This window comes from Cynocephalus volans, chromosome 5 (genome assembly GCF_027409185.1).
Source record: "Cynocephalus volans isolate mCynVol1 chromosome 5, mCynVol1.pri, whole genome shotgun sequence".
NCBI lineage: Eukaryota > Metazoa > Chordata > Mammalia > Dermoptera > Cynocephalidae > Cynocephalus > Cynocephalus volans.
Window position 1 is genome coordinate 61,346,864 of NC_084464.1, and position 15,635 is coordinate 61,362,498.

The 15,635-nt window shown below is 34.3% G+C and overlaps 1 protein-coding gene across 1 annotated transcript in view; it reads left to right on the forward strand.

Annotated features, from left to right (window-relative positions):
* Window positions 1-15,635, forward strand: part of TFAP2D (transcription factor AP-2 delta) — a 62,635-nt gene that overhangs the window by 18,938 nt on the left and 28,062 nt on the right. Inside the window, exon 6 of the mRNA XM_063098129.1 lies at window positions 10,872-11,013. Within this exon, the coding sequence (XP_062954199.1) occupies window positions 10,872-11,013 (142 nt within the window). The remainder of the gene's footprint in view (window positions 1-10,871; window positions 11,014-15,635) is intronic.

Sequence of the window (15,635 nt, forward strand, 5' to 3'; positions counted from 1 at the left end):
CTTTTTCTGTATTCCTTTTAAATGGGTCACTCTACTAATAGTTCCATCCTAGCATTGTTCTCACATCCACAAATTAGAGTCATTATTTTTAGAGATTATTTTAGAGATTTATAAGGCAGGGCTATTTAATACAAATTCATGCTATATTTTAATTATTCACAACATCTTTGCTACAAATATCATTGCATCTAGTAAGCAACGCAATGAGGAACTTGAGACGGACTGCCTCTTTTCACCTGATAAAATTGTTTGAAAAGTGAACATTTTAGTAAGGCAGATATTTAGAGTGGGGATTTTTGGTGTCCACATAACATATTTTACCTAGAATAAGGTAGAAATATTTGAATTCCGAGTCCAATAGATGCAATACCAGATCTTGTTCCTTTTTTTACCCATATATCTTCATCTAAGGAGGTCTGAGTATATGTAACTAATGACTAAGCAGAACTTCTTATACCCCACTTTATTATAAGCCCATTCTTTCCATTTCCCTTCTTAAACACATTGATCTGACTTCTCCTTTGTTTATTCTAGTATCTATAATATCAGAGGTATCGATATATGGAAAATAGGGTGGCTTAGACTTGCTTAACCCAATGCACTGATCTTCCTGAGGAGACACTGGAATCATTCTAGACTCTTCTAGAGTGAAAATAATTCTATCTCTGGAAAACATTCAAAGAATTTGACCAATATTATACTTCTAGTTCCAACATCCTTGCTATATGTTTATTACTTATGAATTCACAACTTCTGTAGCTGCCCTTCCTTTATTTTACTCCAAAACAACCTTTGCAGAGTTGGTGGTTGTTAAATACAAGGAGTCAGTGATCTGGTCATTCCTGCCCTTCACTCTCCTCTCACCAAGAAGATGGTGTTTTTCCAAGATGGCTGACATTGCAAAGTGTTGCTGAAAGGAAGTTCTGTTTGCCTGAGTGGGTGCTTTCTTGGGACAGTTTTGCTGCATTTCTGAAAGCTCATATAACATTCTCAGGCAACACCTAGGGTTCTGAAAGCACTGTTTGTTTAGGTCCTTAAATATAAATACGTTGGGTTACAGTTTGTTGTGATAGGAGATCAAACTCTGTGTGTGTGTGTGTGTGTGTGTGTGTGCGCGTGTGTGTGTGTGTGCGTGTGTGTGTGTTAAACAACATGGGACCATGGCAGGTGTCCATCGCAAAAGAAAAGATATCACTTCCAAAAATTGTGTTATGATCTCCATTTACTCTTTTTTTAGTTTAAGCCATTTGTCAGTGTTGCTTTCTTCTTTAGCTTCAAAAAATATAAGCTTCCAGACCCTGCTCTGAACTAGACACATGGCCATACCTAATTGCAGGGGTGGGAGTGGCTGTGCTAGAAAATGCAGTCTCTAACTGGGCAGAGTCTTCTCAGTAAGAACTCCATAGTATGTAAAGAAAAGACAAATTTGTGATGGTCTACCACAACATTTTCTCTGTGTGTATTTTGTAAGATTAACTACATTCAGATAGATTAAACACTTGGCACCAAAGTGGCTTAGAGACATTTAATAAAAATTACTACCTGTCCTCTAGTTTTCTTCCCCTTAAATAGCAATGCTGCTGAATAGTGAAATTTACTTACATCATAAAACCTTAGCCCTAGAGGAAAAGAAAGATTGAGTATTCTAAGGCACTAGAGTATAGTAGTTAGGAGTGTAGCTTCTAGAATCAAATAAACTTTTGAATTTACTTCTATCACTTGCTATAAGGGAAGACATATAATCTCTCTAAGCATCAGGATCCTTATCTATAAAGTAGAAGTAATAATTGTACCCTCCTCATAAGGTTGTTGTAATGGTTAAGTCAGAATATTTGCAAAACACTTGGCATAAAATTAATGCTCAATAAATTTTAGTTATCATTAGTCTTAAATGAGACAATGAAGGCACAGTCAGATTAACTGTTCTGCACAGGATTATACAATTGGGTGCAACAAGAACAAGAACTCAGGTCTTTTGGTTTGCAACACCACAGTGTATTTTCCATTCAGATTTGTTTTTGTGGCATGGACTATGACCAGTTGCACTGCTGAGTTGCTACTGAATTTAAATAAAGTAAAACTGAAGGATAGAAAGAAGGTATCAATCCTTGAGCCTGATTTTTAGGATTGGATTGGACCTCCTCTGCTGCTAGGAATCCTAAACAATTTTCTTGAGCTTTCTTACATCCATTAGTACAAGGTTTTTAAATCCTGATGAACCTTCTGATTTCACTTAAACCCTCAAAATTAGGGGGACATTAAATCTTGGTTTATTCTTCTTTTCTGGAATAATTATCAATAGAGTCCATTATATTTTCAAGAGTGCCAATTTAGTTAGTTAGTTTAGTTAGTTCGTTATAAGATTATCCTCTAAAACTTTCTTTTACTCCAGCTAAACAGCCAAAAACGTAGTTGAAATTAATCCTGTCACTTAGTGTTATGTCCCTTCTGTCTTAATCCTGAGCCTAAATGATTGTATTTCTAGTAAGCTAGGAAGAAGCAACCGCTTGCCAATGAACTTATTCTTAGATGAAATTTATCAAGCAAGTTTTATTGATGTGATTAGTCCATGGCTTTTTTATTTTAGGAAGAAGTATTCACTGCTTGAGACTTGTAGGCTTTAAATACCAGAATCCTTTTGCCGAGTACTAGTGATAATATCTGTTTAGAACATGCTTAGTATTAGATGTTGGTCTCATGGTGTTTAGGACAAAGTTGATATTCTCATTGGCCTCACACACATGCCAGCAATGAGCTCTTGGGTCATGTGGAGCCAAAAGGCTATCCTCAAGGGACTCATGGTATGCTTGCATGCCTCAAAGGACCATCATCTCAAAACAAAACCTATACTGGCCTTCTCCAGGTATTATATTTCCACTTTAGGTAGCTTTCTTCTAAAACTGTATGTGATATGAAAAGGACAGTGCATTGACCTCTTGCCATAATATCTCTAATTGGTGCCCACTTCAGTCAGTCAACTGGAAAAGCCTAATTACTTGGGAACCTTGGTGTTCCCTTTTGCACTCAAACACTTTGGTATTGATAATGTCTTCTCGGGCACAGTTTTGCATTTCAAAGTTGCCTGTGGAATTGGGCTCAATAAGTTAAACGCTAGTAGAGCCTATGTTAGTTACTCATTTTAAGGTCTCTTTTGGAAATGTCTTTTTTTTTCTCCAGAGCAGTAAGTATTGTCTTATCTGTAAATTACTTGTTCTAGGTACAGAATAGTTTCTATCTAGGAGACTGCACTGGTAATTAGTAATTAGGTAACAATTAAATATTGTTAAATAATTAAATATTATTATCTAATATCAAAGAATTTACATTTATCAGGATTCAACAGCTGGCCTCAATGAATCTGAGATTTTTATCATATAATATTATGAACAAATAGACAAATATCTGAGAGAATATCTTCTTAAGTTTACTTCCTAATATCACTCCCCTGACCTGAATTTTGTGATTTCATTCATTTTTAGGGGGAAAGTGTGTTTGCATGTAGAGGCATAGGAAACAGGATATTACACATATGCCTTTGTATCTGACTATTTGCTTGGGTGTTCTTAAACTGCTGTACTCACTTGTGGTGACTGTGGCACAAAAAGGCAAATGTATCCAAACCTATTTGTCTCAATTCTGCCCTTGCATCCTTCGGTCCAGCTCATTACTCACTCTTGCAAAGATTGATGCTCACTTAAAAGCACATCTCTACATTCTTTCCCTAGTGACTTTCTTCTTTTTCTTTTTCTGTGATTCTCCCTTTCAAAGGTTATGGCTCAACTAATGTACTTCTTAAATGCTTAATTTCTGCATTTTTCCATTATTTATATTTATCAAAATTCAGAGATATTCTAATCAAATTGTCAACTTGTTTTAGTCTGTTTTGTGTTGCTATAACAGAATACCTGAGACTGGATAATTTATACAGGAAAGAGGTTTATTTGGCTTACGATTCTGGGACAGCTGCATCTGGCACGGGCCTCAGGATGCTTCTACTCATGGCAGAAAAGTGGCAGGGAGCCGGCAGGTACAAGCAGATCACATGGCAAGAGGAAGCAAGAGAGAAAGAGAAGGTGCCAGGGTCTTTTTTAAGCAACAAGCTCTGCGGGAACTAAAAGAGCAAGAGCATTAATCCATTCATGAGGGATCTGTCCTCATGACTCAATCAGTTTCCAACACTACCACATTGTAGATCAAATTTCTACATGAGTTTTGGAGGCGACAACTTATCCAAACTCCATCACAACTGTTATTATTCTGATTGATATCTAATTCATATTGAATAACAATGGAAGTTTTGGAATTACCCATGTTTAATTTACACCAAATATTTGAGCTCAGAATTAAATATTTCTAAGAACAGGGCAGAAAGTAATTTTACATTTTAATTAATATAATTTTAAATAGATAATGCATAAAAATGGTACAAAATGTAAAAGTTATAGAAGGGTATGTAGTGAAATACTTCCTTTCCCCAGCCATTCAGTTCTCTTCCCAGAAGAAAACAAGTCTTATTAGTTTCTCTGTTTCCTTCCAAGGATATATGTGTGTATGCATTTTTTTTCATTTTTCAAAGAAACTACAGCATTCTGTGCACACTATTTTACACTTTAATTTTTCACATTTTGTCTTAGTGGTCATTCTTTTTTCAGTGCTAACAAGTTGTTCATTATTTTAAACAGTCATGATATTCTATTGAATGAGTGTATCATGATTTATTTAACCAGTCTTCTAAATATCATTTAGGTGTTTTCAGCTTTGGGCTATTACAGATAGTGCTACAATGAGTGATTTCACACCTGTACACTAGCTTATACAGGGTTTTATCAATTTTTGGATCTTTGCTAATTTAACTGGTTAAGAAAAAGCTTCCTCTATTAGGAAGGATGTTGAGCATATTCTTAGACTTTTATGAGCTTTTCTGTCTATTCATTTACTTTGTATTTATGGGGTAATTTTTGGTATTTTCTCATTGATTTGTAGTGCTCTTTATATATTAGGAAAATTGGCTATATGTCTCTGATATGACTTGCAGACCTCCCCACATCCAGTTCTCGTTGTCTGTTATGAGTTCTTGTTTGTTTGCTTGCTTGTTACATCTTTGTCATGCAGAACTTTTTAATATTGATATAATCATATTTCAATATGAGAAAAGATGGCTTTTCACTTTTATTATAATACTTTTAAATGCATTTTTTAAAAATTCCAAAATTACAAAATTATTCAATGTTATCTTCTAATTACTTTGTGGTTTTATTTTTTAAGCTTAAAATTTGAATTCATCTGGACTTTGTTTAGTTGTTGGATGTATAGATCCAATTTTATTTGTTTTTGTTTTTATTTTTATTTTTCCAGATGGTCACCCGGTTGTCCTAACACCTTTTTTGATAATCCATTTTTCTCTAGTAACTTGAATAGCGAGCTTCATCTTTTTCTAAGTCTCCCTGTACAAATGTACATTTTCAATAAACTAATATCTTTGTTTCCCTAACAATGCTATCTCTTCTTCTATTACCCCATCTTCTGTTTTGTTTCGAAAGTTTACACCATATCAGCCAAATACAGCAGAACTCATCATGTGAGAACCTAGCTAGACATTCCTACAGGTTAATATTAACTCAATAGTGACTGTTTTCCTTTTGTATAAGTCACGGAATAATTATATTCTGGGAATATGTACAGTCCATCCCTACATAATACTTTCTCTTCAGCTTAGGGCAGTAGTTTTCAACCTTGGTTTGAGAGAAGTGCTTCAGGAGCTTTCAAAAAATGCACATGCCCTCACAGAGATTAAATGATATGGGGTAGAACTCAAACTTTTTTTAAAAGCAAAAGACTGGGTTATAGGAGTAGCAAGGGTTAAGTAACCCTGCCTTCAAATATAATCTCTTTTTTAAAATGGCTCCACTGATATAGTAATATTTTCTATTTTCATAGGCTTCCTATCTGTATTTAATTCTAGCATGTCTCTTTTGCTCTAGTTTTTCTCTGTATTCTCTGAAGGGGATGTCTTATAAGACTATTATAGTTAACCAACACAATATTTGAAAGCATTTTAATTTAACCAATGTCTACTGAGTGCCTATTATGAATCAGATACTGTATTAACTACAGGACATTGACTGAGGAACAAAACTATTACTTTGAAAAACAAAGTGTTGGTGTTTGAACAAAATTATCATTAAGCTAGGGAAACTACCAGGGTATAAGGCACCTATATATGTCCTAGACTGTATGACGTATAGTGTTGTAGACCGTATTCCTTTCAGAATAGTTTGAAAAACCTATAACAGATACATTTACTACTTTGTTATTCAGCCCTAGGGTTTACTACAGCTTGATATTATAAGACAATTTATTTAATATAATATCCAGGTTTGAAATATTTTCAAATTTGCTTTCTAATAGATACTTCTTGGAATAATCCCTTAGATTTAGATGTGCTGTTTTCCCATACACGAAAATAAGATTAAAAACATAGTTAAGGGAATGGAATTTAACACATATGAATTGTTGCTTCTACTTAATAACATTGGGTATGGTAATACAAAGTTAAACTTGAATTGTTTTCAAGGCAATATTTTTACAGTGACAGCTGGAAAAAAAAATCTAGTGAATAACAATGTAGAAGCACTGCTTAATACACATGTGATTAACTTCTCATCAGGAAACATTTTTCCATTAAATTTCCATTTCAGGACAGCACCAGTGAATGTCATTAAAGTTTTTTTTTTCTGATATTTTTCCCTAATTTTTTACTTTTTACTTTGAGGTGTGGAAAAATGAATTCCCTGAAAACAGGGAGCAAATCATCTTTTTATGTTCCTCCCGTGTTCTGGAATTTGCACATGTCTGCTTTTTAAGAGAATTATTTAATATAAGTCATCACTTGCTGCTGTTACTATAAAAAAAAAATTAAATATCCCTCATCTTTTTGGGAGGGTGGGGATATTACTTTGCACATGAAGCCTAAGGCCTTGCACTCCCCTAGACACCCATGTATCCTACTTCTAAAATACGTAATTGTTGAAATGATGTGAAATAAAATGGGCATATTTATCAAAATTAGTGTGTTGCTTCAGTTGTGTTAAGGAAAAATAATAATAATAAAGAGGGTAGACAGCCAAATGACATATTTCATTGAAATAAAGGAATAGCTTAAATCCACTCTGAAAAATAAAAAACAAAAAAACAAAACTAGAGTATCCTACCTCATCTCTCGCAGAAATGAGGTGACAGCAGCCATATCTGATATAGTGGGAATAGAAGGGGAAATGTTCTCCATTCTTCCTGGACTGCTCTTTCCACCACAGGTTACTGCACCTGCTTGTCATTCAAATAGGCATTTGTTCCACCACAGAAACACAAAAGCTTGTAGGTCTTTAGTTTTACAAATCAGTCAGATCTCCTAAAGTCTTATTCCTATGCTTTTCTGATCCTAAAATTTTTCTTTTTCTTAAAGCTATGCATCTTGAACCTAAAGCATCTGCTGTAAGCAATTTAACTATAGACTTGTCATTGTTCCTGAATATTGTGTGTATTTTAATTCATGAATCCATTTATTCATTCATTCTTGGGTCCTCACACACAAAGCTTTTGTGGCATGATATACACATTTTAACTATGTATCAGAGTGTCTTCACTTGCCACTTCTTTTGATGTAGCATCGCTATACATCCTGTAACAATGTTACATCGCAGGCAGTAGAAAGCAATAAACAGAACTAAGAGAAGGAAGGATCTGGCTGTCAGTGTAAATGTAAATAGCAGCTGTTCCACTCAAACTGTTTTTAAAACTACCACACGGTGAGAGCTTTGCATAAAATGGGACAAATCCTCAAGAATCAGGTTTTAGCACAAAATTCAAGAGGCATGCTGCCATCCTCCTGTTTGCACTGTTTCGTTTTTCCCACTATTGAGCAAACAGTAGAGGAAAATTACACATAAAATAGTCTCTGTAAAAATGTTCTTTAAATATCTATTTCTGTGTGAACAATGCAGTGTACAGCTACATCAGTATATATAACTTGACTTGCTGTATAAACATGATACTGCAGATGGTGATATTATGTTAGTTGGAAGATACTTTTGAGTTCTAAGGTCCATATCAGTTTACCCTCTGGTCAGGTGCTTTAGCATTATTAGATGGGTCAATATTTAAAATATTTTTTACCTTCAAATTTGAAATTTCTCAGATTATCCCCCTCTGTCATTTTTCTAGCAATAGTGACCATCCTATATGGCATTATAGTGCCCTTTAAAAAAATCTTTGTGCCATTTATTCTTCCAAATATACACACATTTTCTTTCCTAATTGGATAGGATAATAAATTATTGGTAATAAAAACCTGTAAAATATTGGTGGTATGTTGCAGTTTTATTCAAAACTGCGACCCTTCATTAAACTAGCACTGCTCAGACTAATGAATATAGAGACTATTTCTACTAGTTATATCATCTCTATATTTTAAATGGAAGAAAAAGCAATGATGTTCTCTAACAAATGAATATAAAAATCCCAATTAAAGACCTGCTACTGCTCATTTGAAATGAGGGTGAGGGGCTGATTGGCTAGTTCACAAAACATTATCTGCACTAATACATTTACTTCACTGCAATATTGTTTTATATTAAATTAGCATTTTTGCCAAGGCTTGGAACAGGGCCTCTCACATTGTGGGAATTAAAGAAATGGTTACAGTATGAATGAATGGATAAAAATAAATAAATGGCAACATTAGTGTCTGTTGGTAACATAAATAAAAAATATAACTTGCATAAATGCAAGTCCAATTTTGAGCTTGGTTAATTTTATATTTGTACACATTGAATCAGAATATTAACTAATATTTGCATATCAGTCACAGTGGATCTTTTCATTGTCTAAGTATGCTTTACTGTCACTTAAATAAGGACAGGACCCACCAGTTCATAATTAGTCATTAGGCATAAATCATACAAATAAACTATCATTAAAGAGTTCTTAGTCTTCTTAATTCATTTTCTTTATATATGTCAGGGAAAATTTTGAGATAAAGCTTTTAGAAAGCAAACTATAAGCAAATGTTGAGCCCCAGTTAATAATATACATGCTGAAGTTTTTAGGAAGATGGATGCTGAGGTTTATAATTTACCCCAAAATGCATCAATATTAATATTGGGATGATAATGAATAGAAGAATAGAAAGATGAATTGATATGTGATAAAGCAAGTTCAGTATATTATTAACGGTGGACATACAGGTGTTAACTGTAAAATTGTTTCAACTTTGCAATATGTTTGAAATTTTTCATAATAACGTTTGGAAAAAATCTTTAAGAATTGATTTATATATTTTTTTCCCTAGGATTTTTAGTTGTAAGAAAGGCAAGAATAGTTTAAGGGGAAAATTGCTGTAAGGATTATATTTTTTCAACTCTACACCATCTTAAAATGTCTTCCTAGTTTCGTTAATTTTCTTTGTCGTTCTTTGATATTAACTAGCCTATTTTGTTACTTTGTCTACCTATAAACTTTTCCTCCTCCTCCTCTATATATCTACTTTTATTTCTTCCTGGTATTAACTCATAGAATACTTTGTTATTATGTGAGTATAAAGCAGGACCAAATCCATCACTAGACTGTCACTATGGCCCATCACCAAACTAGTTTCATATGATTTGGTCATCAAGCCTGACTATATTATTTCTTCTTGGCAGAATTTGGTGAACTATGTGTCTTTTGGGCCACCTTTCCATGATTACCACCTTCTCCTCCTTTCAACTTCTGTAAAACACTTTATCTCTACAACTCATTTGATACTTGCAATACAATATCTTGGTCACCACAATATTAATAAGAATGTATAGATTATATACATGTATAAAGTTTATATAGGTGCAATGAAAATTGTAAAGTGCTGTTAGGGCATTTGGTTTGTTGTTGTTATTGCTACTATTACTGCTATGACTGTCATCTTCCCGGAGACAGAGTAATCTTTGGTCTCTCCCTGCAGTTCTCATTACTCCTACCTTGCACTGTGCCTTGAACAAAGTAGGGTCTTAGTATATATGCCACGAAAGTTTGTTTTTTCAAAAGGTTTAATGCCAGGTAAGATTTGGCTTGATTAAGCTTTAAAAATACTAACTGTTGTTTTCCAGATTGATTTCCATCACTATCTCGCTTTGCTGAAAAGCCATTTTTACCCTATCTCTTAAAAATTTACTTGGGTTTAAGATTTTGTGAAAAACAAAAGTTATTTATGATTTTACTATAGTTAAACATTATACCTAGCACTATAATGTACTGAAGCCTTACATAAGGCCTGATAATGCTAGTTGTATAATCATATAAGATACTGTCTTTAACAAGGTAGTGTTATAAAATTGACATAATTCATTTACTTTGTTTTCCAAAGTGTTCCAACTTCTTTGAAAAATTATTTAGGCCCTTTGCTAGATATTTTAATAAGTCTCATGGAAAAGGAATCTGAGTAGTTCAGATATTCTGAGAATAGTTTGTAGGTCTAGCAGCATCAAAATGACACATCTAGAGAGCTTTTTCCTTTGGGAATTTATGTGTGGAATCTTGGAAATGAGTCTGTTATAATGACCAGAGCTACTAGGGGAGTCAAAACTCCTGGACTGTTTCTGGTTTTTCCCTTCGATTTTCCATATATCCCTGCCTGTAAGTTGCTTCTCGGATCCTCAGTTTTTCCTCATCCTTTTGCACCACCCCTTCCAAAAAAGTCCTTTCTCTTCAATTGTTTAGGTTAAACAGGAAAAATGATTCATCTGACCACAACCAGGAGTGAGGCTTGAGGAAAATGTAAAGTATTACTGCTATTAAGGTTAGATATTGGTAAGAAACTGACTTGTGTTGTCTGCCAACAGGGGAAGCTTTGCATTTGGCTCGGGATTTTGGCTACACTTGTGAAACAGAGTTTCCAGCCAAAGCAGTAGGAGAACATCTTGCCAGACAACATATGGAACAGAAAGAACAGACAGCAAGAAAAAAGATGATCCTGGCGACCAAGTAAGCAGAATGGGGAAGCATCAATGTGCCTTGGTCCTCACTGTTTCCATTTTCTTTGAATGAGGGAAACAGCCTAGAAAACATCAGTTCTCTAAAACAAACAGCTGAATATATTAAACAAGAACCCTCCACTCCTCCGCACCTATGACAAGGTTCACATACTGCCTTTGATCAGGGATGGAGCTATCATTGAAACTGAACAAAATTCTTAGAAACCTCTCCAGAATATACAGAAATTCCCAGGAGAAAAATATATTTAGCAAGTGTTTGGTCTAAGGCATTCATTGTGCCTTAATAACTGAGGATAAAGATCTAAAAACACTGTGAATGTTTGGGGAATGTGACAAAAGACGAGGACACAGATGCATGAGGGGTACAGGGAGGCCTCTGGGACCAAGGATCACCATCGGTGCCCCCTTTTCTTTTGTGTCTAATTAAGCAAATAATTCCTGCATTGCCTTAACTTCCCCACCCCCATAGACAGATATTTTCTTTTTAAAAAGATATAATGTAGGTGACAGCTTCTGAAAATTGTAAAAAGCCCAATTAAAATGGGAATTAAAATAACCAGGCAAATAATGTAGGCAAATGTATCAATACAATAGAAAACAGGGAAGCCTGCATAAGATGACTTCTGAATTACCTCATACTTGAAAGTTCTTTGATAATTTATGAGAAGACTACCATTTACTGTGTGAAAACCCAGTGGAACCATTAAGTACCACTGCAAGTCACATTCAAAAGTTTTAGAGAAAAATCCTTCAGGTGGTAACTAATTCTTGCTATCTTTTCTTTATTGAAATGTTATTGCTACATATAGGCCATTAATAATCTTAAGTGATTCACTAACTCTATATTCAATTTTAGAACTGATAGTTCCAAGCGGTTAAATTATCATTCATAACTTAGTTTCTTATTTGGGGAAAACTTTTTAAGGTAATGTATAAGGTAGATAGTATTAGAAACATTGCTTCTAAGAAACTGATGAAAATAGTTATTTAACTACTCTACAACATACTTAAATTGTATAAAACCAAAACTAAATATTCCCTCTTTCACCAGGTTCTAATGTAATATAGGTCTTTTTACAAATTTAAGAGGTTATATGGGACACCTACCATCTAGTAGGTTTGCTCAAGATACTTGAGTCCCTTAATTGGGATTTGTGCATTGTTTGTCACTGTCACAGTTTGGGTTTAGGATTATATTTATGCCTTACTCTTCTAAGAGTACCATGATTGTCTCATTTTCTCCCAAAGAGAGGAAAAACAAAAGTTGGTTGCAAAAGCAAAGAAAACAAATGAAATGAGATAAAAGGGAAAGGAATCACAGAAAGAGAGAATAAAGACAAAAGGCAGAGAAAGAAAATGATAAAGCAGTTATAAAACTTGAACTTAAAATCTGGAGATAAACTTGGTGCTGTGGAAGCTACTGAAAACTTGTTAATGGAAAGACCTAAATCTGTACATTTCGGGTGGCTTATCTTCTGGAGCGGTCTTTGCTTCTATTTTGTTTGTATTCCTCCCTTCTTCCAAATAGTTTCTTAACCCAGAGGTGTCTTCATTATCATATTTCAGTTTCTCCAGAAGGAATTGAAAGTACATATAGTTAGTTAGTTTGAACCTTTAATATAGCCTCAGAAGAAAGATAGACTTTTCACAGATTAATAGTATTGTATAGTACTAGAAGTTAGGTCATATCTCCTGGTTTTCCCAAGGCATATATCATTCTAGCTGGCAGGATTATGCAGATTTCCCAATATGCATACCCATGTGATACCTCTTAATGATACTGTTATTTCTTTTTTTGTTGTTGTTAATTGAAACCAAGTTGATTGTACATATATGTGAGGTACAGAGTTGGATAACAATACCTGTGTGCAATATGTGATGCTCAAATCAAAATAATTAGTATATTTAATATTATACAATGTAAACATTTTTCATAGCCCTTTACTAATTCTTCCTTTATCCCCTTCCCCTCCCTCTTTCCCACCTCGGGTAACCTCACTTCTGTTCTCTTCTTTTGAAAATTTAGTGTATTATTGTGTTTGCTGTATCTTTCTTTCTTTCTTTCTTTCTTTCTTTCTTTCTTTCTTTCTTTCTTTATTTATTTATTTATTTTAATTTTTTTTTATCTCCCACTTATGAGTGAGGATATATGGTATTTCTCTGTCTGTGCCTGGCTTATTTCACATAATGTAATTTTCTCTAAGTTCACCCATGTTGCTATGAGTGACAGTATTTCATTCTTTTTTATGGCAGAGTAGTATTCCATTGTAAATATTCCACATTTTCCTTACCTAGTATGACAATGGACATTGAGGATGGTTCCAATTCTTGCTATTGGAAATAGAGCAGCAATAAACATGGGAGTGCAGGTATCTCTTTGCCATGTTGATTTCCATTCCTTTGGGTATATAACCAGTAGCGGGATTACTGGATGGTATGCAGTTCTATCTGTAGTTGTTTGAGGAACCTCCATACCATTAATAATCCAAAGGAAACACTTTTATTTTTTCTACCTTGTAATTACTTGCTTGTGGTCTCATCATGCATTTTCTAAGATTTTCACTCCTTAATCCGAGGAAACTCTTCTTCTTGTCATGCTTCCCACAGAATGGTTCTGTAACTGTTCACCATGACCACTATCAACATTCTAAATACAAGTTCCTATTCGGGGGGTGAGGGGGTGGTTCATCACTGTCTTGAAATATTTCAGAGTCTCTGAATGCATTCAGATTGGTACTGAGATTTTGTTTTCACAGAAGTAAATGATAGAAGCATTTGAGGGAAATAAAAGAAATACTTTTATATTGTCCAAAGTTATGCTGAAACATTAATTTTAGAATAGTGTATTCAATCAGGTAGTAGTATTTTTTTAAAAACTGTGAACTAAGTAATGTATATTATTTGGGGTGATATTTTGAACTTTAATTTTATAAAGCATCATGAGACCATGCCATGTTCTTTGATCTCTCCGCCTGTAGTTGGACATTTGCAGACCATTAAATGTCAAGCAAGAACTGAGTTCTCTAGTTCCAGTTAACTTATTTTACTGGAGAGTAAATATGTCATAAATATCTAGAAATTAGGATACAGTCTCTATAAATTTTTTGCCTTTTTTGTTATTTTATACATCCCATATTCTTATTACACAATGTGGAATTACAATTAAAAGATCAGAGACAATGCAGTCATAGCAAACATGGACAATACAACCAGTAATCAATATAAGTAGATAAATTAAGAGTGAGTAGAAATAAGACGCCTCTTTTGCAACATATAAACAGATCCAACATGCATTCTGAGCTCTGAGTGGTTTTTAATTTCCCACCAATTGTAAAGCATTGGATAAGTAACATCCATGGATATTCATTACATTCCAGTCAACTTGCCTTTGTTCATAAAACTTTGACAACTTTATCAAAATGTATGTGAAATCCAAACTTCACTGGATGGGAGATCCAATTGCTGGTTTGCATTGCCAGATTGGCCTTACATATTTCTTTTTTACCTTATGAATAACAGGTACAGTTGTATTTAAGTATATTGCCAAGTATACAATTGTATGAAAAGCCCATTGATTAAGTGCCATTACTCTTCTAATTCCTCTTTTTTTCTGTTGTTTTGTTGATTAACCAAATATTTTCATGTAATTTAGACAATTATTTCAGTGGAAGGATAGAAACTGAGATAATTTTTTTTTTTTTTTTAAATTTTATTTTGTCGACATACATTGTAGCTGATTAATGCTCCCCATCACCAAAACCTCCCTCCCTTCTCCCTCCCCCCTCCCCCCCAACAATGTCCTTTCTGTTTGCTTGTTGTATCAATTTCAAATAATTGTGGTTGTTATATCTTCTTCCCCCCCCCCCCGGTTTGTGTGTGTATGTGTGTATGTGTGTGTGTGAATTTATATATTAATTTTTAGCTCCCACCAATAAGTGAGAACATGTGGTATTTCTCTTTCTGTGCCTGACTTGTTTCACTTAATATAATTCTCTCGAGGTCCATCCATGTTGTTGCAAATGGCAGTATTTCATTCGTTTTTATAGCTGAGTAGTATTCCATTGTGTAGATGTACCACATTTTCCGTATCCACTCATCTGATGATGGGCATTTGGGCTGGTTCCAACTCTTGGCTATTGTAAAGAGTGCTGCGATGAACATTGGGGAACAGGTATACCTTCGACTTGATGATTTCCATTCCTCTGGGTATATTCCCAACAGTGGGATGGCTGGGTCGTATGGTAGATCTATTTGCAATTGTTTAAGGAACCTCCATACCATTTTCCATAGAGGCTGCACCATTTTGCAGTCCCACCAACAATGTATGAGAGTTCCTTTTTCTCCGCAGCCTCGCCAGCATTTATCGTTCATAGTCTTTTGGATTTTAGCCATCCTAACTGGGGTTAGATGGTATCTCAATGTGGTTTTGATTTGCATTTCCCGGATGCTGAGTGATGTTGAGCATTTTTTCATATGTCTGTTGGCCATTTGGATATCTTCCTTAGAGAAATGCCTACTTAGCTCTTTTGCCCATTTTTTAATTGGGTTGCTAGTTTTCTTCTTGTAAAGTTGTTTGAGTTCCTTATATATTCTGGATATTAATCCTTTGTC